The sequence below is a fragment of the Alexandromys fortis genome, unplaced genomic scaffold (genome assembly GCF_014885135.2).
Source record: "Alexandromys fortis isolate MF-2015 unplaced genomic scaffold, M_Fortis_MF-2015_v1.1 scaffold_268, whole genome shotgun sequence".
NCBI classification, from domain to species: Eukaryota; Metazoa; Chordata; class Mammalia; order Rodentia; family Cricetidae; genus Alexandromys; species Alexandromys fortis.
The window spans coordinates 284,256-308,428 of NW_026068141.1; the positions used below are offsets into that span (position 1 = coordinate 284,256).

The following is a 24,173-nucleotide window of genomic DNA, read 5'->3' on the forward strand; positions in this document are numbered from 1 at the left end:
TTATTTTTTTTTATTGAGAATAGGAAAAAAAAAGTTTCCGCCTCCTCCCAGCCTCCCATTTCCCTCCCCCTCCGACCACTCTTCTCCCCCTCCCCCCACTCCTCTCCCCCTCCCCCCACTCCTCTCCCCCTCCCTCTCCAATCCAAAGAGCAGTCAGGGTTCCCTGCCCTGTGGAAAGTCCAATGTCCTCCCCCCTCCGTCCATGTCTAGGAAGGTGAATATCCAAACTGGCTAGGCTCCCACCAAGCCAGAACATGAAGTAGGATCAAAACCCCTTGCCATTGACCTTGGCTTCTCATCAGTCCTCATTGTTCGCCATGATCAGAGAGTCCGGTTTTATCCCATGCTTTTTCAGTCACAGTCCAGCTGGCCTTGGTGAGCTCCCAATAGATCAGCCCCACTGTCTCAGTGGGTGGGTGCACAGAGCACCCCCCGTGGTCCTGACATCCTTGCTCGTGTTCTCCCTCCATCTGCTCCTCATTGGGACCTTGGGAGCTCAGTCCAATGCTCCAGTGTGGGTCTCTGTCTCTATCTCCATCCATCACCAGATGAAGGTTCTATGGTGATATGAAAGATATTCGTCAGTGTTGCTATAGGATAGGGTCATTTCAGGTTCCCTATCCTCAGCTTCCCAAGGGACTAACTGGGGACATCGCCTTGGGCTCCTGGGAGCCACTCTGGGTTCAAGTCTCTTGCCAACACTAAGGTGGCTCCCTTAACAAATACATTTTCTGTGCCTAACCTGAATATCATACTGTGGTCTAACTATCCTTACGTGTGCTTATAGTATGTGCATTTAGTCTAGTAAGGAAAAGTTATCTTTTTTTTTTTTTTTTTAAGACAAGGTTTCTCTTGTGTAGATTTGAAGCCTGGTCTGGAACTCACTCTATAGACCAGGCTGACCTTGAACAGATTAAAGGTGTGCAACACCACCACCACCACCACCACCACCTGGCTAGGCAAAGTTATCTTAAAGCCTATTGTATGATAAAATGTTGCCTATCTGTTGTGATTTATTGGAAACACAAGCAAAATATAAAGAACATGGCATCTGGATGCACTACAGAGGTATTGTTACCCTGGTGGCCTGGCTAGTCCAGGAGCTGGACCTCCTTGCCTCCACATGGTATCAGGAGACAACATTTAAAAAACTGTAAAGTGGTAGAAGACACTGTGGCCCAGAGAAAGCTGCCTCAGGGTATTGGGAGGGACAGTCTACAGATCCGACCTCTAGATGCCATGGGCACTTAAAAATGTATTCACCATTTTAGACCCTCCATCGTAGTTAGCAGCACTGCGCTGGATGTGTAGTAGAGGATCCCTCGAGTACCACAGGCGTCCATCTTCAGATGTAGCAATACTTTACTTTATACCGTGGGGACATTTTAGCAATTCTGTTTGAAAGAGGCACCATATGAGTTTCCTTCTGTGGTCATGTATCTGTTAGTAAGGAATGTCTGCTGGCAGATAACACATCCTCTCCATTTCACCCTATGCACAGGATGACAACAGCCTGTTAAAGCAGCAGCTGAAAGATTTCCAGAACCACCTCAACCACGTGGTTGACGGTCTGATTCGTCCAGAAGAAGTAGCAGCTCGTGTAGATGAGCTAAGCAGAAAGTTGAAACTAGGAGGTGGGAAAATGAGGTAAGCAGAAGTAGGACCCCAAGTTAGAGTGACCCTCTCCACTTGAGAGCTGTGCCTGAGACCAACCATGAGCTCTCCATCCTCAATCTCTGTAGTACTGATTGATGTTTCTGAAAGACTGATGCAAGATTGCTTAATTCTGATGACAGCATAAAGTATTTAAGGGTCTTCTTGAAGTTGGTTGTATGTGATCCGAAAGAACAATATGTATTTTTGTAGCAAATAAGTACAAAACAGGATAATAATCAAATTTATGGACACATAATCTTAGCCTGTGTCTTCAGAGTGGCCAGTGATTTGGTACAATGATTTGCTCTTATGAGATACTGAGCAAAATGCTGTAATTGACACCAGTCCCTTCACACAGTACTTTCTACTCTCAGTTTTTAACACTGCATTGAACATGTTTGCATCGAATTAAATGTCACATTATACCTTTTTGTTTTTCCCCCTTAGAACCTATAGTCCTTCAGATGTCTTGGGGAAAAGTCTTGCTGATCTACAGAAACAACTCAGTGAAATCCTTGCACGATCTCAGTGGGAAAAAGAGGAAGCACAAGTTAGAGAGAGGAAACTCCATGAAGAAATGGTTCTCCAGCAAGAGAAACTGGCAAATGGACAAGAGGAGTTCAGGCAGGCCTGTGAAAGAGCACTTGAAGCCAGAGTAAGGAAGACTAGAGACAGAAGGCAGCCTTTAGCAAATGCTGCTGCTTTCAACATGTAAATCGAGCATACCCTTGTTATTTTCACTCATAACTAGTCTGTGACTAAAATCCAATCCTGAATGTGGTTATTGATGTCAAAGTCAGGCCTGTTTGTAACAGTGGTTTTTCCTTGTTTTGAAAGCAGCTGAGAGATAGTTTATAATGGATAGATTAAATACCACATAACCAAAGTATAGTGTGGTGTCAGAATCTTAACCTACTGTATGTTCAAGCATTGAGGTAAGCATTCCAATCCCAGAGAGCAAGATAAAAACATCTCTGGTCGCTATTTAGCACAAAACCTTGTTATATTTATGTTTCCTGTTAAGGAAACCATAGCTCCATAACATTCTTATTTTGCTTAAAACGTACATTTTATGTGTTTATATGTATGTATGTTTACATACACGTTTACTAATGTGGTTACATATGTGTGTATATATACACTTGTGTGTATATATATATATATGTATATAATGTATGTATGTATACACACACAAGTCCCATCACTCAGGAGTATCAAGTAGGAGTATCACAAATTCAAACATAGCTTTGGGCTATATACCAAGAGGCTGTCTCAAAGAGAGTGGGAGAGAGAGAGATCTTAAGTTTGATAAAAATTTTATTCCTTCACAGATTAAGTTTGATAAAAGGCAACATAATGCAAGAATCCAGCAATTAGAAAATGAAATTCACTATTTGCAAGAAAACCTAAAAAGTATGGAAGAAATCCAAGGCCTTACAGACCTCCAGCTCCAGGAAGCAGATGAAGAGAAAGAAAGAATTCTGACCCAACTCCAGGAGTTAGAGAAAAAGGTAGGGAGCCTAGAAAAGTAAGGGACCTGCTTCCCACATCCTGCCTCTGGTGACAGAGTCAGTAGTAATCCACATCCAGCTCTCATTGCTGACCTCACAGCTGGGTCTTGTTACACAGCCATGGACCTGAAACTCTCCTGATAAAGGGAAACAAGAGAAGTAGCCTTAGGGTCATGGAGGTGACAGTTAACAAACAGTAACAGGTTAGGTCGCCACCTTGGAACACTTGGTCCACCCAGGTCCATCCATGGAGTTAAACTCTCCCTCTCATTTTCTGATATGCAGGCAGAGGCTGCTCATTCGTTTCCGGTCACCCAGACATAGATAATCACACAGAAACTATATTAATTACAGCACCATTTGGCCAATAGCTTATGCACATTTTTGGCTAACTTTTACATCTTACATTAACTCATTTCTATTAATCTGAGAATCACCACAAGGTTGTGACCTAATGGTAAGGTTCTGGCTGGAGGCTGGCGTCTTTTTCCTTCGGCAGCTACTTGACATCTCTTTGACTCCACCTACTTTCTCTTTATGTCTCTGTTCAGATTTCCTGCCTGGCTTTACTCTACTAAACCATTGGCTGAAACAACTTCTTTGCTAACCAGTGGTAATAAAACATATTCATAGCATACAGAGGGGAATCCCACATCATCTGGCCCTTCTGATGCCCTTTTCTCTATCTGCCTTCACCCATCCCGGTGTAATCTCCTTAGTCCACTCAGATATTTCACTCAGCACTTCTGAAACCAGACACTGAAGCATCTTGCTCTAGTCACAACCTCTTGTCTCCCTAACTTCCTCATGCTGACACTTTTCCGGTCCCTCGAGCTTCTAGTTCACCAGCCTCCTTTTTTTTTTCTTCACATTGGGAGAAAAGTTTTGTTGAGGGGGAGGGAAGGTGGGGGGCAGAGAGGCAGGTGAGAGAGAGGACGAGGAAGAAGAGCACCTCCAGCTTTTCAGTCTCTGCTTTTCTTGTCCAGCCTAAAGTCCTTGGCCAGCTACTAAGTCTTTTTTTCACCCAGAAGTAGCTTCAAGTCCCTTTTCTTTTTCTTCTGTCTCACTTCCCTGACAAAACTAAGATCGCTGCTTTCTTGGGGTCCGCATGGTCCTGGGGAGGTGGACTGTCACGTGTCATGGTCCTGGGGGTTGGACTGTCACGTGTCATGGTCCTGGGGGGTGGATTGTCACGTGTCATGGTCCTGGGGGGTGGATTGTCACGTGTCATGATCCTGGGGGGTGGATTGTCGCTCTCTAGCACGGTAGTGTCCCTCAGCCTCACTGTCACATGTCATGGTCCTGGGGGGTGGACTGTCACATGTCGTGATCCTGGGGGGCGGACTGTCGCTCTCCAGCACGGTAGTGTCCCTCAGCCTCACTGTCGTGTGTTATTTGGGCATCCCTCCTCCTCCACACCTGCCATCTTGTCTCCATCCCAGTGAACAAATTACCCCATAGGAACCGTCCAGTCACCACCCTCTCTGAAATGGGGAAATGGCTGTAGTCAGCCCCACCTCCTCTCCCCACCTCACTTTAAAGACCAGGCCTCTTAAGCCTGAGACGCTGCATGATTTGTCCACTTCAGTACCCTCAAAAATGTCAAGGTCTTCATGATCGTATAGCCAGGCCTGAGTTTTGAAAACCTTGTCCATCTGTTATGGTGCCAAGAAGTAAGGCTGGGTTTGGAAGGTTGTTTTTTAAATATTACTTATTCAATTTTATGTGTATGGCTGTTTTGTCTATGTGTATCTCTGTACATCACACATCTTCTGCTGAGGCCAGAAGACGGTGTTGGATTCCCAGGAACTTGAGTTACTGTGAGCTACTATGTGGGTTCTGGAAAAATCCAACCTGGGTCCTCTGGAAGAGTGTCCAGTACTCTTAACCTCTAAGCCGTCTTTCCAGTCCATGATTCTTAACTAAGAAAAGAGTTATTTAAAAAGTTTTATGTGCATGGGGAGCTGGAGAGATGCCTCGACTGTTGGGAGCAGTGCTGGCAATCATGAGGACCAGAGAGCAGCAATGCTCACAGTAAACTGGCATCCTCCATACACCTGCAGTCTGAACTGTGAGGGAAGCTGGAACAAGACGATGGCTAGGACTTGCTGGGTCTAGGCTAGCTGAGAAAACACAAGCTCCAAGAAGGATTCTGTCTCAAATGACTCAGTGGGGAATAACATCTGCACATGTGTGTGTGCACATGCGCACACACACAAATGTTTTTGTCTCTCTTCAAATATTTATGAAGCACCTAGTATTAGGTATTATTCTAGACATGGGCATGGAGCACGGAACAGATCCTGGCTCTCTTGGAGCTCATGTCTTCATTTATTTATATTGGTTATGATTCTTTTATTTTAGAAGAAGCATGAAGATGCCAAATCTCAGGAGCAGTTTATTGGTTTAGATAAAGAACTGAAGAGTCTAAAGAAAGCTGTGGCTGCTTCTGATAAACTAGCTGCAGCCGAGCTCACCATCGCTAAAGACCAGCTCAAGTCCCTGCATGGAACTGTCATGAGAATTAATCAGGAGCGAGCCGAGGTTAGTCCATACAGTCTGAACGCCTTTGTCAGCTCTATCTCAAAAACGCAGCCACATACATTATGGCTCTTTGGTACAGACTTTGGTCATCTTCAAACTACTGTGGTACTCTCTGCATTTCTTAAGACCCAGTGATTGTACCCCATCATTGGGGTTGCTCCGGGCCCCAGATTGTACCAAGTTCTTAAAGAAACCACAAAATGAATATTAAAGGCTAGCAGACTCTTTAAAGAAGTCTCTGTCAATATGTGCTTGGATTGAAGTTTTGGAAGTTTCAGTATAGTTCCTCTGAGCCTCAAGTATTTCTTTTTTTATGGTTTTTGTTTTAGGGTATTTGGTGGGGTGTTTTGTTTTGTTTTGTTTTGTTTTGTTTTGTTTTTTGAGATAGGATTTCTCTATGCAGCCCTGGCTTTCCTGGAACTGGCTATGTAGTAGACCAGGCTGTCCTGGAACTTACAGGGATTCACCAGCAGCCTCTGCCTTCTCCAGCACTGGGATTAAAGTTATGTGCCACCATGCTCATTGTGACCCTCAAAATGTTTATCCTGTTTATGTATATGAAAACCCATTACCTTCCAGGCTGTTAGTATGGTGGCTGGAGTGATGGTTAAGGTACAGACTGTGACACAGACTTCAGTGAGATTGAGACCATGAGAAAGAAGCCAGACAGGTCAGGCTTGGCACCATGTGTGCGTGACTAAGCCAGGCTGGTAGTAGGATGGGAGCAGAGAGGTCACACTGAGAGGAAGACTGACTGAGATGACCATCATGATGGCAATGCCCTTCTCATGCTCTGTCCCAATAGGAGCTGCAGGAAGCAGAGAACTTCAGCAGAAAGGCCAGGCAAGCAGCCAGAGACCTGACTCTGGCTGAAGCGGAGATCGAGCTCCTGCAGCATCTTCTCAGGGAGAGAGAGGGGCAGGTCAGTGTTGGTACCTGGAGCTACCCTTCTTGTGAGCTTCTAGGTGCCTAAACTAAGTGCTGCAGGAGATTGCTCAAAGCGCACTGAAGTGCGGTCAGTAGACAGCACTTTGGCCTTGCTGTGCCATGGAAATGAAAGGGACAGTGGCTTCTTGGTTATAGGGTAGACGTTCTTGTGACTTTGTGCGTACACCTTTTCAATAGTTTCACATTGAGACGGAGAATGCAGGCGTAGGTTCGAAAGGAGCAGACTCACGGCTGCTAGAGATGGAGATGCTGAATGAGGCCATGGCGAAGCAAAGGGCTGAGATCACAAGGCTTCGGGATGTACTACACCTCACTGGGACCGGTAAAGTACTGTTGGCTTTGATTTGTCTGGTTCTGTGTTACAAACTGAACTGCCTTCTGCTGCCTTTAGAAAAAAGCACTTGGCTGAAGGAGTCAGTTCCATACGTGACCTAGAGATTCATGGCTTACCTGACAAGTTAAGAACTTAAAAAGCATTTCACAGTGTGGTATGAGGGGATTTGATTATAGAAAGACAAGGTATAGACTAATTTAAAGAGTAATGTCTTACAAGTATGTTTGCTTTCTGTGAATTTATACTTTATAATCAATGGACAGAAGGATGTTGTCTTAGTGTTCAGCAACAGCAAATTACCCAAGAGCAGGCTGAAAGTCAGCTTTGGGACATGGTGGTAGAAGCTGTTGCTCCCCAGAGTCTCTCTTCTGTGTGGGCACAGAAAGGAAGTCCTTGAATGCATGGCAGCTTCATAGAGTGGCTTTTCTTTACAGATAACAGAGGAGGCATTGAAAATGTTTTAGAGGAAATTGCTGAACTCCGGCATGAAGTTTCTGCTCAGAATGAGTACATCAGCAACCTGACAGATCCTTTCAAAAGACAAGGCTATTGGTATTTTATACCACCACCGCCATCATCAAAAGTAGGAATTCTCTGTTGCTAGAAGTATATACTGAATTTTCTTGAAAGTGACATTTTCTCCTTCCCCAAATTTGTTAGCAGGTGCTGGAAATACTTCTCTGCTGAGACATACATTTACATTCTTCAGTGTTTGTGTCATTTGTGATTTAAAAATAGAGCTGTCCTACAGACAGTAGTACTTGCCTTTCATGGCCAGTGTCGTGAAGTAGATAAAGTATAAGGTGACTTAGGCCCAACGAGCTGAATGAAAACGGTTATAGAAATGTGCAGAGGTGTGAACAGAATAATGGGTACCTAGGTTTGATTTCCTTTTTTAAAAAAAATCTTTTGAGTGTTAATCAAACTGTAGGCCACATGCTAGGCTGTATTGGGGTGCTGTGATGAAGGATGCATCCCTGCACTTAGACAGTAACGTAGTTGTGACGTCAGACGTGGCCAGTGTGCTCTAGCTGGAGAGGTTGGTTTAGAAGATTCTTCTATGAGGAAGGAAGGCTGACTAGCTGAAGCTGTGCGGTGACAGTGAGCAACTGTCCAGAGAAGGGTTAGGAGGGAGGAAACGGCTTGTGTGAAGAGGAAAGGCGGTATAGCCATAGCGAGGAACCTGTAACGTTAGTTCACTGAAAATGCTGAACCAAGAGCTAGAAATGTGACTGGGGCTCTTCTTCTGCTGTGATGAACGAGCATGCCCAGAACAACCTAAAGAAGAAACAGTTGATTTGGGCTTGTGGTTCCAAAGCACCACCAGCAAGAGACCAGGTGTTTAAATACCTGAGCCTATGGAGACATTCTCATTCAAATCACAGGGTCATCCTTCTTTAAAAGACCATTATATGTTAGGGGAAAAAGAGATTGTTCTTACTAGAGTCAGAGTTCAGAAGGCTGTTCTCGCTGAGCATGGGGGCTAGAGTTGGAGCCAGGCGAGCTTTCTGTGGGCCGTTTGAAGGCCAGAGCTAGATTAATGGAGCTGCGAAGGAAGAGGTAATATGAAAAGATGAGCTTGCTGCCTGAGCTTGGAAGTTAGTAATGGACCTAAGTGGGACTGAATGACACCCTTTGAGTCAGCTGTGGAGCTGAGTGTGATGGGAAACAGGAAGGACAGAAGCAGCACACTCCAGGACAGCAAGACACTAACCTCCAGATTCTTTTGGAGTGTGTGGTTTCATTTACCTTAGCTACTGGGCTACTAAGGACAAGGCAAAGGAAGAAAAGCCACTAGCAGTCATGAGTGCAGGTAGGAGGCGGACAGGACACTCAAGGGTCTGATAACTTACAAAGAATTTATTTTTATTTTTCTCTCATGAAAAATTGTGCCATAAAGTAAACTCAGTCAAACAGCCAGATAGCATGCCTCTACCACTGCAGTGCTGTGAGGACCTTTATTCCCAGAGAATGGTCCAGGCAGCAAGGTGGGGAATGGACGCTCTTACATAGCTTCCTGAAAAGAGCCCTATGCTTTTCACCAGAGCAGTCTGATGTGACTTCAGCCATTGCATACATACTCCTCCCTGCCCAGCTTTCCCAACACTGCCATGTTAAAGAAATGCTAATAAGATGAGCCATATGTATGGACTATAGTTTATGACTGTGTATAACTGCAATCGTTTCTTATTTCTGTTTGTGAAAAATGAGAACCATAATAAGGACACAGATCCTTTCTTAGTGTTTGTGTATCTCACCTAAGCTGTGTACTCTGGCGTATCTAAAGGTCAGCCTTTCTGTTGGTGATAGGCTGCGCTCTCTTGTCACTGATTTTAGGTTTCCAGCCATAGTTCTCAAGCCACAAAGGACTCCGGTTTGGGTCTAAAGTATACAGCCTCTACTCCTCTTAGAAAACCACAGCCTGGACAGCAAGAAGAGAAGGACAACCGTGGACCTCTGCCTACTTCAGGATACTGGGTCTATTCACCCATCAGAAGTAGGTTGCGTAAATCATTTTCAAATAGAGGTAGGTCACATCACATAAGGGAAGTTGCATTTCTCATACCCATTTAACGACCTTTGTTTCCTTGAAATCCACAGGTGTATTCCAAAGTCCTTAGCTTACTCTGAGATCCTGTGTGATCCTGTGTTGGCCAACAACCTATCTTTTCATAGGTTATCTGAGATCCTGTGTGATCCTGTGTTGGCCGACAACCTATCTTTTCATAGGTTATCTGAGATCCTGTGTGATCCTGTGTTGGCCGACAACCTATCTTTTCATAGGTTATCTGAGATCCTGTGTGATCCTGTGTTGGCCGACAACCTATCTTTTCATAGGTTATCTGAGATCCTGTGTGATCCTGTGCTGGCCGACAACCTATCTTTTCATGGGTTATCTGAGAAGAACTGCACAGCGGGGGCTCCCTCCCAACACTAGATTAGGCACAAAACACACAGAGATCCTTTATTAAGCAGGGAAGAAAAGTTAAAGTGCTGCTTTCTGACTCTGGCAGAGAAACAGCAGCAGATGACCTTGCAGGGGTCATTTTAAGAGAAGAAGGGGGTAGTCTGTGTCAGAATGGGCTGGGTGTGATGGTAAAGGAGATAAGAGGAGAGGGAGAAGGGTAAGGGGTAAGTGGGACCAAGCACTACCTCTGGAGAGAGGAGACTGATGGGACACATGGGCAAATGTTGGTTTGTAAAGGTAAAGGGGGAAAGCCCCATGTTAGGATAAGGTGTTTAATTTTAATTGGGCATGTTAATTAGGTGAGCCAAAGGGGGCTTCTGATTGCTGGACTTCAATACCTCAATAGCTGGACCTTGGTGGTCAGCCTCATGAGAAGGAAGTGGCCAAATAAGGGAACTAGACCTTGGTGACTAGCTTTAGGAAGGCAGAGGGAATGGGACAAGAGCAAGGCCAGCTAGAGCCACGTGCCTAAGTGGGCTAGTTAGTATCTCTTCATTATCTGTCTAAAGCAATATTCTCAACCTATGGGGTGTGACCCTTTGGAGTTGAACAACTCTTTCACAGGGGCTGCTTATCCTGCATATCAGATAATTACATAATGATTCATAACAGTAGCAAAATCACAGTTATGAAGTAGCAATGAAAATAATTTTATGGTTGGGGGTGTCACTATAAAATTAGAAACTGTATTAAAAGATGCAGCATTAGGAAGATTGAGAACCGCTAATCTAAAGATACTTGTAGCATGCCATGTTCAAGCCTCTTTGCCTTTGTCTGTTTTCAGTGCTGTAGGTAGAGCACAGGCCCTAGCACATGCTAGGTAAGCACTTTGCCATTGAGCTACATCCTCACCCCTAAACCTCCATTTTTCTGTAATGTTTGTCTTCCTCTTTCCTTCCCCAGACCAGTTCATAGTTTAGGAAGACTATGCTCCTTATATGGTGTCTTCCTCCACTCTCTCCAACTGAATAGTTTCTTGGCTTGTGCTTCTAGGTCATGGAACATTGGATAATTTTTTTTTTATCTACTAAGATTGTCAGAGGTTAGTCTTTCAAAGCTTTGTGCAAAGAATGAGACTTGGGTAGTCTAAGCTCTTACATTTCATAGCTCTGTGGGCACAGTCAAACCATTCTGCGGCTCTGAGACTGTTGATCTATGACATAGTAATACTATATTTTGGTGATTTGTTCATTAAGAAAATATTTGTTGGGATGGAGATGTAGCTCATTGTTAGTTCAATCCCTAGCAACACAAAAGCAAACAAACAGGAACTCTTCCTTGGGTGAGTGCCTGCTGTGTGTTTGCTTTATTTTAATGTCAGGTCAGCAGACAGAGCTCCTGCCTTTAGGGGAGATGAGTAGGAAGTAAGCCGTCATATTAGAGTGTTACATGTCATGGCAGAATCAATTTGAGTTCTGTCTCATAACATCTCTGTTGATATTTTATGTAGTATAAAACACATATTCAAATGATTGCTGAATACATCAGTGAGTGAAGAAACATGAAGTGTTAGCTGCTGAAAATACTTTGTGTATTGATCTGTTTCTCACAACTACATTTGACCATTCTTACAATTTTGTTTTACATCTCCTATGTTTTGATTAAAATGCTCTTGTTTCTTCCTAAATCTACTTACCTAGTATACTCTCCTGTTTATTTCACAGAAGATGCAGACAGTGGAGGAGATAGCCAGGAAGAGAGTGGACTGGATGACCAGGAGGAACCCTCATTTGTGCCTCCTCCTGGGTACATAATGTATACTGTGCTTCCTGATGGCTCTCCAGTACCCCAAGGAATGGCCTTGTATGCACCATCACCTCTTTTGCCCAGCAACAGCCAACCTCTGACCCCTGGCACTGTGGTTTATGGCCCACCTCCTGCTGGAGCCCCCATCTTATGTGGACCTCCTCCCACCAACTTTGCTGTTCCCCTTGTCCCTGTGGGTATGCAGCACTGCAATGTCCCAGAGCACCATAACCTAGTAAGTGGGAAACAGCTCTGTCCTCACCACTTCCAAGTGCTTCAGACAGACGCACATGTGATGAGTTCACTGATGCATGAGCCTAGACCAGGAGTGAGATTATAGGGCTGATGTTTAAAAAACAAACAGTCTCCTATTAAAATATGATTTTGAACAGGATAGTAAATTCTCAAGCCCAAAGCCTGATGCAGCTAGCTGTTTTCTAAAATGCTTTCAGTCTAAACACCAACAACTTCCTATTGTTAACTGTGTAGTAGTGTTTATGTAAAGCTATCACATACTAGTACCTGTAGCTTATGTACGTGTGTGAGTATGCTCCACATGTACACGTGTGCCCATATGTGCTGATATGTATAAACAGCATTCAGTACATATGGGTGAGAATTATCTCTGGGTTAACTGATGATTATACATTTTTTTCTACAGTTATTGTATGCACATTTGAATTCTGTTTTCCCATTTACTAATAGAAATAATACCCGGTTTTTATAATTTAAAGATTTTATTATTAATTACCTGTTTATTAATTACATATATATGTGTGTGGCCGGGTGGTGATGGCGCACACCTTTAATCCTAGCACTTGGGAAGCAGAGGCCACTGTTCTATGAGTTCGAGGCCAGACTGGTCTACAGAGCAAGTACCAGGACAGACTCAAAAGCTACAGAGAGAAACCCTGTCTCAAAAAAACAAAAACAAACACCAAAAAAAAAAAAAAAAAAAAAGCCACGTGTTGGGTGTGCATGTGAATGTGATGCCTTCAGAGGCAGAAATGATATCAACTCCCCTGGAGCTGGAGTTATAGACAGTTGTGAGAATGTGAGAAGCCTGGTGTGGGTTCTAGGAAAGGAACTTAAATCTGCTGAAAGAATTGTTGTATGACAAAACTTTCCCTGGGGCGACACAGTACACACATCTACCCACCCCAGATAGGGAACTCAGAGCAGACTAAAGTACAGACACCACCAAAATGCAGCTTAGTGAACCAGTGAGTTTCATTGAGGTTACTTACAGAACTGTGTGTTAGGGGCTACATACAGGAACAGAAATGAGTCACAGCTGCATCACTAAGGCCCATCCCAGCTCACAGAAGCTGGGAACCTGGCGCACGCTGTACACACTGACAGCTCACAGGTTGGTGAATATCCTTTCCAAGTGACTAGGTTGCTCTAAACCACTTCCAGGCAGCTCTGCTGGTTTCTGCATCTTCTAGGTAGCTGGTCTTAGCTCTGCTTACTCTGGCAGGGAGGGAGGGGTCTAGTGAATGTGATCAGTTTCAGGGGCTTCCTGAAGCTATTTTGAGTTGTTTACCTCCCTGCTTAAGGACAGGATGGGATATAGGAGGAAACTGTTATAAAACAGAACAGTACAAATATTTTTAAACAGCATGTTAATATCTAGATAACATTTCTTTATTTGTACGTGCAGTAGGTGACTGTGTGGATTCTTTTTTTTGTTGTTGTTGTTTTTGTTGGTTGGTTGGTTGGTTGGTTGGTTGGTTGGTTGGTTGGTTTTTCGAGACAGGGTTTCTCTGTAGCTTTAGAGCCTGTCCTGCAACTACCTCTTGTAGAACAGGCTGGCCTCGAACTCACAGAGATCCACGGGCATGAGCCACTACCGCCCAGCAGACTGTGTAGATTCTTTTAAAAAAAAAATTGTTTATTTTTTATGTATACAGTATTCTCGGTATTCTGTCTGCATGTACTCCTGCAGGCCAGAAGAGGGCACCAGATCTCATTACAGATGGTTGTGAGCCACCATGTGGTTCCTGGGAACTGAACTCAGGCCCTTCAGAAGGGCATGCAGTGCTCTTAACCACTGGGCCATCTCTCTAGCCCACTGTGTGGATTCTTAAATGTGCTTTTTATTCTTAGGCTAGATTTTAAGAAGTGGTTACTTCCTAATCCGATTGCTTTCTACTTTTTTGGTTCTAATATAACACTGCATCCCAAGCTCATCTTTCGAGCTCAGAGCACTTAGAGCATTTGTTCTTTCCTCCCTCCTCAGCCCACTGAGGGAACAAAAGAAAAGATACCTGGTACCAGGTCGTTGTCCCCTTCTAATAGGTCACAGTTGGTCCACGGGGCCCACATGTGGCTTTTGCATACATTCAGTTTGTAACCATCTGTCTGTTAAGCATTTGCTGAATCTCCCTTGGATTATTTCTTTTACCCTGGAATGAACACAGAACACACCTAGTTCTCAGCACAAAGGACCTCTGTTTGCCCCAGAGTGACAAAGACAGATGACAAGGGAGAAGAGAAAAGGGGCAAGAGAGGGGAGGGGAAGGGATGTTTGCCCTGGAGGGACAAAGGACTGCCTCTGGATAGAGAGAAGACCCTTATGGCCCTTAGGCAAATGGCAGTTTATTAAGGGACAAGGGGAACTCCCATTAGGATGATGTAATTTTGATTGGGCATGTTAATTAGTGTAGCCAAATGGGGGCTTTTGATTGCTGGACTTCCATACTTTAGTAGTTGGACCTTGGTAGTCAGCCCCAGGAGGAGGAAGTGGCCAAATAAGGGAATAGAACTTGGTGGCTAGCTTTAGGAATATGACGTAATGGTTTTTAGCAAGGGGAAAAAGGGAAAGGTGAAGAGCAAACCTGTTGGTGCCCTGTTTGCTATGCTCAGGCCTACTAGAGCCCTTTAAGAATACATGACTCACACAGCTTCTCCAGTGTGCTTTCACACCTCGACGTTGTAGTTTTCTGTTTTGTTTCCCCCTTCTTTTGGTTATTGTTTGCTTGTTTGAAACAGTTTCTCTGTGTACCCTTGGCTGGCTGGCTGGCCTGGAGCTTGTTCTGTAGACCAGTCTGGCCTCCAACTTGGAGATCCTCCTGCCTCTGCCACCCAAGTGCTGGTATTAAAAGCATGCACCACCACCTTCCAGCTAGCTTCTTCTTTCTTGAGACTTGGTTTACCTTTTTCATTCTGCAAAATGAAGGCAAAATACCTCTTCTTCTGGGAACCTATTTCAACAGTTCTCCCATGTGTCCAGAGTAGAGAGAGACTTCAGTTTCTTTGTTCTGCTAGATGCTGAACTCTAGAGACAGAGCGGTTTGGTGAGTTTCTAACGTAGAGTCAAACTGATGGAAAAGTTATGTGAAGTCTGTCAGTTCCATCTTGCCGTGTGAAAAAAATTGACTTGACTCAATTTTTCTTCCCATACTGAAGTCTTAGAATGCCCCACTATTTTTTAGACCATAGATGCATACTTTATCCAATTGATTTCAACTTCTGACAGCAAAGGGGAAGAGATGCCCTCCGATATCTCAATAATGCATTCACGTTCTATGACCAGGAGAATGAAGTGTCTAGACTAGAGGACATAATGCAGCACCTAAAATCAAAACGACGGAAAGAACAATGGCTGAAAGCAACCAAGCAGCATTCTGAGAAAGAAGTGGAAGAGCTGCTGCAGAATATTGATGACCTTTTGCAAGAGAAGAAAGAACTAGAACATGAAGTAGAAGAATTGCATAGAACCATCCAGAAACATCAACAACGAAAGTAAGCATCCACCATTATATTTCTATAATTCAGAGGATAACAGATCAGTTCGGAAGGGTGCCTCAGTCAGCAGTGCCTCATAAAACATTCTGTCATAGTAATACTTTCTTAAATCTAAACTGCGAAATAGTAAATGTTAGCTGTATGTGGTTCTTTAAATGTGGCAAAGGGAACTGATAAAATTTAATTCCAATTAATTTAGTGCTCCGTGCTAGATACCACTTAGGACAGCGAATATCTAAGGTATCCTGGCAGCTCATCCAGATCAGCCTTTTTGTGGTTCCCTGGTGACCAGCACAGCCATTCTCCATCCCAACCACCACAGCAGAACACACAACAGGGTTTTCAAACCTTCGTTCTCCGTGGTGTCTGTGTGGTTTCCTTGTCCTTCTGACGTTGCATACAGAGAGCTAACTGACCCTTTTCTGTTATTTCCACTGCTGTATCCTTTAATTAGTGGAATTCTAGACCACTAACATGGCTTCCACGCTGACCACCATATGTAGAATCTTTCGCTCCAGTCTGCCAGAAAACACTGGACTCAGTCTCATCTTGGTACATAGGCAGTCTGAACCCTGCCTGTTTTGGTTAGACTTCAGCCTCAGAAAACACTTGGCATGAACCACGTCTGTGCTGTCCCCTAGCACCACTTTCCTCTGCCTCTGCACCTTCACTTCTGTCTTCTTCCTGAAATGCCCTCCCCAAGCCGTCCATCTGTCCTGCCTTTCAAAACAAAGGTGGGGGCTGAGGGACTGGAGAGATGGCTCAGCAGTTTAAAGCACTTGTTGCTTTTTGCAGAGGACCCAGGTTCAGTTCCCAGCACCCACATAGTGGCTCATAAATATCCATAACTCCAGTTCCAGGGGATCTGACGCCCTCTTTTTGACCTCTGTGGACACCAGGCAGTCTGTGGTGCACATACATACATGAAAACAAAACATTCATAGATATAAAATCTTTTTTTTTTTAGATATAAAATCTTTAAAAAAAAATTTTAAAACAAAGGTCAGGGGGTCCCTTTCACACTAAACTTTTCCTTTTTTCTTCTTCCTCTCAGGTATCCTGTGAAAGTTAGGGTTAGCAACCTTTGACATAGCCCTGCTCATGCAGTGGTGTAAGCAACCAGAGAGTCAATAGGGTGATAGCTGGACCTCCGTCTACAGGTACCTGTACCTAGCTAGCATAGAGTCAGTCAGTTCACAGAGCCTCTATTGTCTGCTCAGTTCTATAAAGTGTTGTCTTCTGTGGTGCCCCATGAATTATGGCTGTTCGCCAGTTTTTGTCAATTAATCCACACTAGCCTAGGCCTCCTCTCGGGGTGGTCGGGGGCCTGTGAGGCATGCAGAATGAATGAGACAAGATCACTGCTGCCTTGGAGTGGACAGGTGAGTGATTAAAACTGCTGTGGAAAGCAAGAGACTCACTGAGAAGAATGGGACGCTGTGCTCGTGGGTAGGGTGGTTATAGCTACTAGTCATGTGAACGTACATCTTAGGACGAGCACGGCGGTGGTGGAGCAGTAGGACATCTCTTCTGCCACTGTAACAGTAGGAAGAAAATGACACTTAAGTCATCAGAGAAAAAGGCAAAAGTTCTCTGCACACCTTTGTTTAAAGAGAGAAGAAAAACATCAGTGTGCTGAGTTTGTTCTCATGTTTTTCTCTGAAGCATTTTCATATAATTTGTCATATTAGCCTTGAGTTACTGAATTTTGTGTCACTTTTTTGTCAAATCTTTTATGACAGTTTTACTCTAATATAAAGAAGTAAGTCACAAATCCATGCAGTGTTTGAGGCCAACTGGCCTGGGGTCTGTCCTTGAGGACTGTCAGAGGACCTGGATATTATTGTGTAGCCACTTCCTTTATTTCTATTTTTCAAAACAATAATGTGGCAGCATTGTCTTGGCCAGATGTTGACAGCACAAACTCACCAGGCATTTTACATATTGTGTGTTTACTGCCAGGAATATTCCATGTTTGTAATAATAGTACGTTTTGAACATAACCAACTGTAGCTACCTCTCTATGTATGTAGGATTGAGTGCTCTGTCTGTGTGTATGCTTGCAGGCCAGAAGAGGGCATCAGACCCTATTACAGATGGTTGTGAGCCACCTTGTGGTTGCTGTAAATTGAACTCAGGACCTCTGGAAGCGCAGCCAGTGTTCTTAATTTCTGAGCCATCTCTCCAGCCCGTAGTTACGTCTCTTAGAAAGTTAGTAAATTCTTGAACACTCTTCATAGGCTATGAGTGTCCATATGATCTATGTTTAAAATCTCTTGATATTCATGTAATTTTTTTAGGGACTTCATTGATGGAAATGTTGAGAATCTTATGACTGAACTAGAAATAGAAAAGTCTCTCAAACGCCATGAGGATATTGTCGACGAGGTTGCGTGCATAGAGAAGACTCTTCTGAAGCGGCGCTCGGAGCTCAGGGAAGCTGACCGACTTTTGGCAGAGGCTGAGCATGAGCTTTCCTGCACTAAGGAGAAGGTGAGTCTGGTATGGTTCCGGCTGGGGCTCCTGTGTGACACAGCGACTACTGCTGCCTGCCTAAGACTGCAGGGGAAACCGATGAGAGCACTGTCCAGGTCTGGGCATCTAGGCCAGTAGTTTAGGTCCTCAGGCTTTGCTTGCCTTCCCGTAAATTCGAGCTAAGAATACACAGGCTGTTCAGTATTAAATAGCATGTTAAATTCCTGAAGTCGTGTAGTTCAGCATGTCCTTCTCTCCCATCTGCCTGTGTTTGTTGAGGGATTGTTGTTTGTTTTTAATTTGGACTCTTCAATCTGTGTCTTTTTAAATGACCAATCCGATTCTTATAGAAGTCTTGCTTTTCTTCACATTGATAACAGAAGTAATGAACTTTCAGTTCCTAGGTCATAGATTTTCATTTATTTAAGTACAGCCAAGTTGAAATTAAAAAACAAAGAAAGGTTCTGAGATGTTCTTTGCTGAACCTACCTCTGTGGTGAGTGAGTGACAGTAACAGCATTCTTTCGGCCACAACGCAAGAGAAATCCAGAGGGAAGGTGATTTTCCAAGCCCGTATGGTGGCTATTTATAAACGCCATTTCGTTTCGCATCCCTGGCAGCTCTGTGAATTGACGTTAGCATGGTTGGTTTCCCTATCAACTCAGCGCAGCTTATAACTGGCCCAGCGTTGCACAGCTGAAGCAGCGCCTTCCTAAGAGTTCTTTAGTAAATGAGAATTCCAGAGAGAAACAAAGCCCCTGGGCACATGAGATACCTCAGAAACTATTTTTATTTTGTTAGTTCAACTTGAATCTATTTAAGTTAATAGAAACCTACTACTTGGAACTGAATGGGTAGCTTCACCTATTAAATTCTGTGTACTGTTGTTGCAATACAACCCAAAGGTTTTTCATTTGTTTGGTTTTGGTTTTGAGTTTGTTTTTCAGGATGTTAGATCAGGTTTTATCTGCTAGTTAACAGGGTCTCAGGTCCCCCACAGAGGTGGCCAAGGCTGAAGCTAACCCAGTGTAAACTGTGGTGAGTCTCTGTCTGGCCTGCAGCATTTCAGCCCTACATCATTGGAGTCCATCAGTCTTCACAGACATAGCCCCTTCCAGGAAGCCTCCCTCACATGGTACATGGTCTTAAATGAGAACAGGGATGTCCTCATTTCTTTTTTTTTTTTCTTTTTGTTTTGTTTTTGGTTTTGTTTTGTTTCAGTTTTTCAAGACAGGGTTTCTCTGTTTCTCTGTGTAGCCCTGGCTGTCCTGGATCTCACTCTGTAAACCAGGCACAATCTCATAGAGATCCACCCACCTCTGCCTCCCGAGTGCTGTGATTAGAGGTGTGCGCCACCACTGCCTGACCCTCATTTCTTTTCTTAAGAGGAGTCCTTCTGCTGTAAACATTCGGTTGCTGTGTGGAGAAGTAGAGAAAACATATCACCTGTATTTGCTTTAATCAGTAGCATTGGCCATGGGCAGTGGACAGAGGAAAGTTGACCACACAGCAGACCGCTCTCTCCTCCCAGGGACTCGGGGTTAATCTTGTGAAGCAGGGGAGAGGAAGCAACTGAATGTGCCAGACATGTTAGAACCTGCCCAGGAGGCTAGAGCGCCTTCCTCCTTGAGCGGGGTGATGCTCTGCTGATGAGCCGGCAGAAGGCTGCTCAGTGAAGAGATGCGGTGACGTGTCCAGTGCTGTGGACCTTCCAGCCAGTTGACATCCACAGGACAGTTCAGACAGATTTCACCCGCAGACACCTATGACTTCTGAGGCTCTATGTGAGTCAATATTCAGTCAAGTACAAACCAAACTCTCCTTTTAGATTCATTAAACCTCTTAATCTAGGCAGATCAGGAAACCAAGTTGATGTTTGATATGCCAAATCTAGCATAGGAATATATCCAGAGACTTCAAAGAGATTTGGTGTTGGTGTTCCTTAGCCATAAAGAAGTCACCATCACAAAATGAGAGCCCATTTCACAATGATATCTGATGTAAGAAGAATCTATGCGAGAGAGTGAAAGCTTGGTAAAATTGTTGCCATTTATTTTTATTTATTTAAACTTAACTGAAAGTTTTATTGAGGGAAGGGAGTGGGAAAGGGAGAGAGAGGAAGAGAAGAGAAAGAAAAAGAGACACAGAGACTAGAGAAGAAGTAGGAAAAGTCCTGCCTGTCCCTAAAGAAGAGCAGCAGAAAGGAGACAGATTATTGCCATTTAGTTGACTAGATTTGATAATAATCCAATTTTTGAAATAAAAAGGTATCTCCAGTCAGTCTCATCAACTTGGAACGACTTTTTTTCTTAAGAGCTCTTTGTTGACAAAGATGTAGTTGTACAGTTCCTCTCACCTGCTTACACCACTTGAAGTTCTTTTCTGCTCTAGCGTGCTCCGACATCTGCATGCTGCTACACACCCTTACAAAGACTAGGTCGCAGTCTGTTTTAATTCACTATCTTCATCTTTCATTTGTCCAGATTTATCTAACTACATTTTTACATAGTGATTATTTGCTTCTGGACAACTCTCTGAGTATTAGAGAGTCATAGCAAAGGAATGTTTTCAGGTGTTTCTGTTTGTGTCATGTTTACTGAGATTTGTACCAGTTAATTCGGTAAATAACTATGGTAAGTACTATAGTCGAATTGGTTTTAATGGCACTTTCTCTTCTAGACAAAGAATGCTGTTGAAAAGTTCGCTGATGCTGAAAGAAATTTATTACAAACTGAGTCAGATGCTGAGGCATTAGAAAAGAGAGCCCAGGAGACTGCACTTAACCTCATGAAAGCCGAGCAGCAACTAAGGTGGGTAGACCCCAGACTTCTGAGGTGGGTGGAGCCCAGCCTGCTGGGTGGACCCCAATGCTACTGAGGTAGGTGACCTCGGGACTGCTGAGGTGGGTTGACTCCTGTGCCACTGAGGGCTGAGGTGCACAGAGTAATATGGTTGATGTGTGCTAAGCCTGAAGAGCCAAGGGGGTAAATATCCCGTTGTAGACTGCTCCAGGCTGATGCAGAGGACTTGGAGCAGCACAAAATCAAACAAGAAGAGATCTTAAAAGAAATAAACAAAGTTGTAGCAGCCAAAGATGCAGATTTCCAGTGTCTGAATGAGAAGAAGGAGAAACTGACAGAAGAGTGAGTAAAGGCCTCTGAGGGGCCCCAGGATGGGGGTGGGGGCCACAGCAGCTGTGGGTGCCAGGCCCCTTTAGAGGCTGCTAAAGTACTGCCCTGCTTTGTAGGCTTCAGAGTCTGCAAAGAGACATCGAGATAGCAGAATGCAATGAGGATCGCCACCTGCAGATCCTCAGAGAATCTGAGACTCTCCTTCAGGCCAAGAGAGCTGAGCTGGAAACACTGAAAAGCCAGGTGTGGCTAGATACTCGGAAGAAGACTAATTAAGACATATTTATTCTTGAGGATTGCTGGATAAGGTTTATTAATTGTAGAAAAGATGGGAAAATACAAAAATATTAAAAATAGATACATCTTGAAGTCCAACTTCCTATCTCTCCTTTTTCAGGTGACAAGCCAGCAGCAGGAGCTGGCTGACCTAGACACGCAGTTGAGGCATAGAAGGGAGGAGCTGCTCCTACTCCAGGACAGCCTGGTCCAGGCAAAATCTGACCTCCAGGAAGCCCTGACACTGGGCGAGACGGAAGTCGCTGAGAAGTGCAGTCACATCAGGGTATGTTTGACAATAGGCTCTCTTAGGAGTCCAGGGCAGTGCCGTAGGTTTATATTGAAGCTTTTCCCTGGTTCTCCCCAAATGGAGATAGAAGGGCCTCCTCCACAGTGCTGTTGGACATGTGTTAATGTATTGGTGATGAGGGAGTCAGGTTACCACCTGATACACTCTGGGTTCTCTTGCTTCTTGGCTTTCTCATGCCTTTCCTGTCCAGAAATGCCCTTATCCCAGGACAGTCTACATCCCATTCTGCCTGTTTCTCAAAGCTCAGCCACATGCAACCTCCTGTTTTGGTTTGGGTTTTGTTTTTTGTTTTTTTGTTTTGTTTTGTTTTTCAGTTGCTCTTAAGGAGTTTCTTCCTCTTGTATTTGAGAGCAGCCTCTTGTCTGTGACAGTATCTGTGCTCCCAGCCTTCTGTCCTGACAGCCCCTGAGGCTGGCTGGAAGCAGTCTTTGTATGGGGAAAATCGCACAATGACCTATGTATGAATTATGTTACTTTTTTCTGTTGCACGGTAGATGTTAGTATAAAATATGGTTCTGTTCTTGGCACCAAAGGCAAAAATTGCTATAAACTAATTTACAAATTAGGCATGCAAGATAAAACAACAGAGCTGACTCCTGTGAAAGGGATGCCAGTTCTTCACAGAGGAGATGACTTTTATTTAAACACAGGAAGTAAAGTCTCTGCTGGAAGAACTGAGTTTCCAGAAAGGAGAACTGAATGTCCACATCAGTGAAAAGAAGACTCAGCTCGCACTTATAAAGCAGGAGATGGAGAAAGAGGAAGAAAACCTTCAGGTAGTTTTACAGCAGCTGCAGAAACATAAGGCTGGTAAGTTTAAAGAGCAGGTCTCAAAGTGTGAGGCTGGGAGCATCTGTGCCGCACCTCACCACACTGACATCACTGATGAGCAAAGAGGAGCAAGTTATGAAAGGAACATGATGGTCCCTGCCATTCCATTTCTTAAGGTTTATTTAAAGGGAAGTAGCCATATTAGTGGCTGATTAGAGTGTGCTGTTGGAAGGAAGGCTCTTAGAACTGATGGGGTATAACAGAGAGGTTTCAAATATTCAAATTTGTAAAACCAATTTTGTGGGCTATTTGATCACACTGTGAAACCCAAAGCTGTGTTAATAAAATCAACCTTGGATTAGTTGATTTTATTAGTTGACAGGAATAACCATACAGAAAGATGGATAAAGAGGCAGAGGCACACAGGAAAGAGTAGGGAGTTTCATGGTATTTTTGGTCTGGGACAGCTGAAGAGAAGCTGTCTTGTTAGGTCTCTGGCCAAAAAAGAAAACCAGCTGATTGCTTCTCAGCCTCTCTGAGCTAGCAGGTTTTCACCCCAACATCTGACTCCCGAGTCTTTATTGGTAAAGAGAATGATAGAGACTTAGTCAAAAAAGTACATTTGGCGGCAACAACAGAGCTGGTGCTGGTATGACTGGAAATCTCGCCAGGCCTCGGGGCTGTGGGGCCATAGAAGATATCAGATCAGGTATAGCCACTAAAGCCGACTGAAAAACAACAAGCTGAAGTGCCTATTTCTACTCATCTAGAGATGGCCCGCCTTTATGTGCACCATAGCGTGATTTGTGATTACAGAACTGGAAAGAAAAGGCTTATGTTTAATACTTAAAGACATGAAAAATTAGAGCGAAAAAAATTTAGGTGAATGGTGAGTATAAGATATAGCCTAGTTATTTTATTTATTTATTTATGATCATGTTTTATTTTCTGTGAGCATAGTGTGTGCATGCCTACGTGTGTACACAGCCCAGAGGAGGACATCTGATGTCCTGTTGGGTCACTATCTTATTCCCTTGAGACGAGGGCTCTCACTAAACCTGGTCCCAGTGATCCTCCTACCTCTGCACCCCACCCCACACATACACACATAGAATACTACAGTTATAGCTATAGTTATATACTTTTTCTGTGGGTTCTGGGTCCAAACTCAGGTCCTCATATCCACATAGCAAATGCTTTTTACTGGCAGTGTCCTGGAAACCTGTCTGTGAAGTGAGGGAATGGGGAGAACACCAGATAAGCAGACATAGGCCACACTCACTCCACTAGAGCAGCACAGTGGAGGTGGGGTCCAGTCTCTGTAGGCCTGCATAGCAGTCTCAGGCTGTATATATTTGGGAGGAGGAAGCTGCATTCACAGACTCGGTCACGTCAGGTTCCTGTCCAGAGCTTCCCAGTCCACCTGAGGCTTTTAGGTAACTACCATTGACTGTGGGTCAAACAAAGTGTACTCCTGAAATAAAACACCCCAAAATGCTCTTGTAATAGTCATCTTTTGAGTTTTTTATTACATTGTTTTGCTTACTAAATGTGTACATGTGAGAAACAGTATGGAAGTCAGGCATCTTTGGGGCATTGGTTCTTTCCACCATGTGGGTCCAAATTTTTCCTATTTTAATTAATTTTTTCAAAAAAAAGTACTTAGTTCATTCTATATGGAAATAAATGCTCCTAGAATCAGAATTTTATTAAATGTTTTTTAACAAATTAGTGTCATTTTTGTTTACTTGCC

At 43.9% G+C, this 24,173-nt stretch overlaps 1 protein-coding gene across 7 annotated transcripts in view; it reads left to right on the plus strand.

Annotated features, from left to right (window-relative positions):
• The window catches only part of Cntrl (centriolin), an 89,313-nt gene that overhangs the window by 47,996 nt on the left and 17,144 nt on the right, over positions 1 to 24,173 (plus strand). For 5 of the 7 annotated variants that reach the window (XR_007589363.1, XM_050126823.1, XM_050126824.1 and 2 more), the window contains 16 exons: positions 1,502 to 1,647; positions 2,104 to 2,311; positions 2,988 to 3,167; positions 5,532 to 5,711; positions 6,517 to 6,633; positions 6,837 to 6,981; positions 7,428 to 7,576; positions 9,331 to 9,520; positions 11,626 to 11,942; positions 15,246 to 15,454; positions 17,758 to 17,950; positions 20,612 to 20,742; positions 20,935 to 21,075; positions 21,180 to 21,306; positions 21,461 to 21,625; positions 22,300 to 22,459. Coding sequence is in view for 6 of the 7 variants with exons in the window: in XM_050126823.1 (XP_049982780.1) it covers positions 1,502 to 1,647; positions 2,104 to 2,311; positions 2,988 to 3,167; positions 5,532 to 5,711; positions 6,517 to 6,633; positions 6,837 to 6,981; positions 7,428 to 7,576; positions 9,331 to 9,520; positions 11,626 to 11,942; positions 15,246 to 15,454; positions 17,758 to 17,950; positions 20,612 to 20,742; positions 20,935 to 21,075; positions 21,180 to 21,306; positions 21,461 to 21,625; positions 22,300 to 22,459 (2,758 nt within the window). In the remaining variant the exon portion in view is untranslated. Of the gene's footprint in view, positions 1 to 1,501; positions 1,648 to 2,103; positions 2,312 to 2,987; positions 3,168 to 5,531; positions 5,712 to 6,516; positions 6,634 to 6,836; positions 6,982 to 7,427; positions 7,577 to 9,330; positions 9,521 to 11,625; positions 11,943 to 15,245; positions 15,455 to 17,757; positions 17,951 to 20,611; positions 20,743 to 20,934; positions 21,076 to 21,179; positions 21,307 to 21,460; positions 21,626 to 22,299; positions 22,460 to 24,173 lie in introns of those variants that run through there. The other 2 variants (XM_050126827.1, XM_050126828.1) reach the window with 2 other exon arrangements.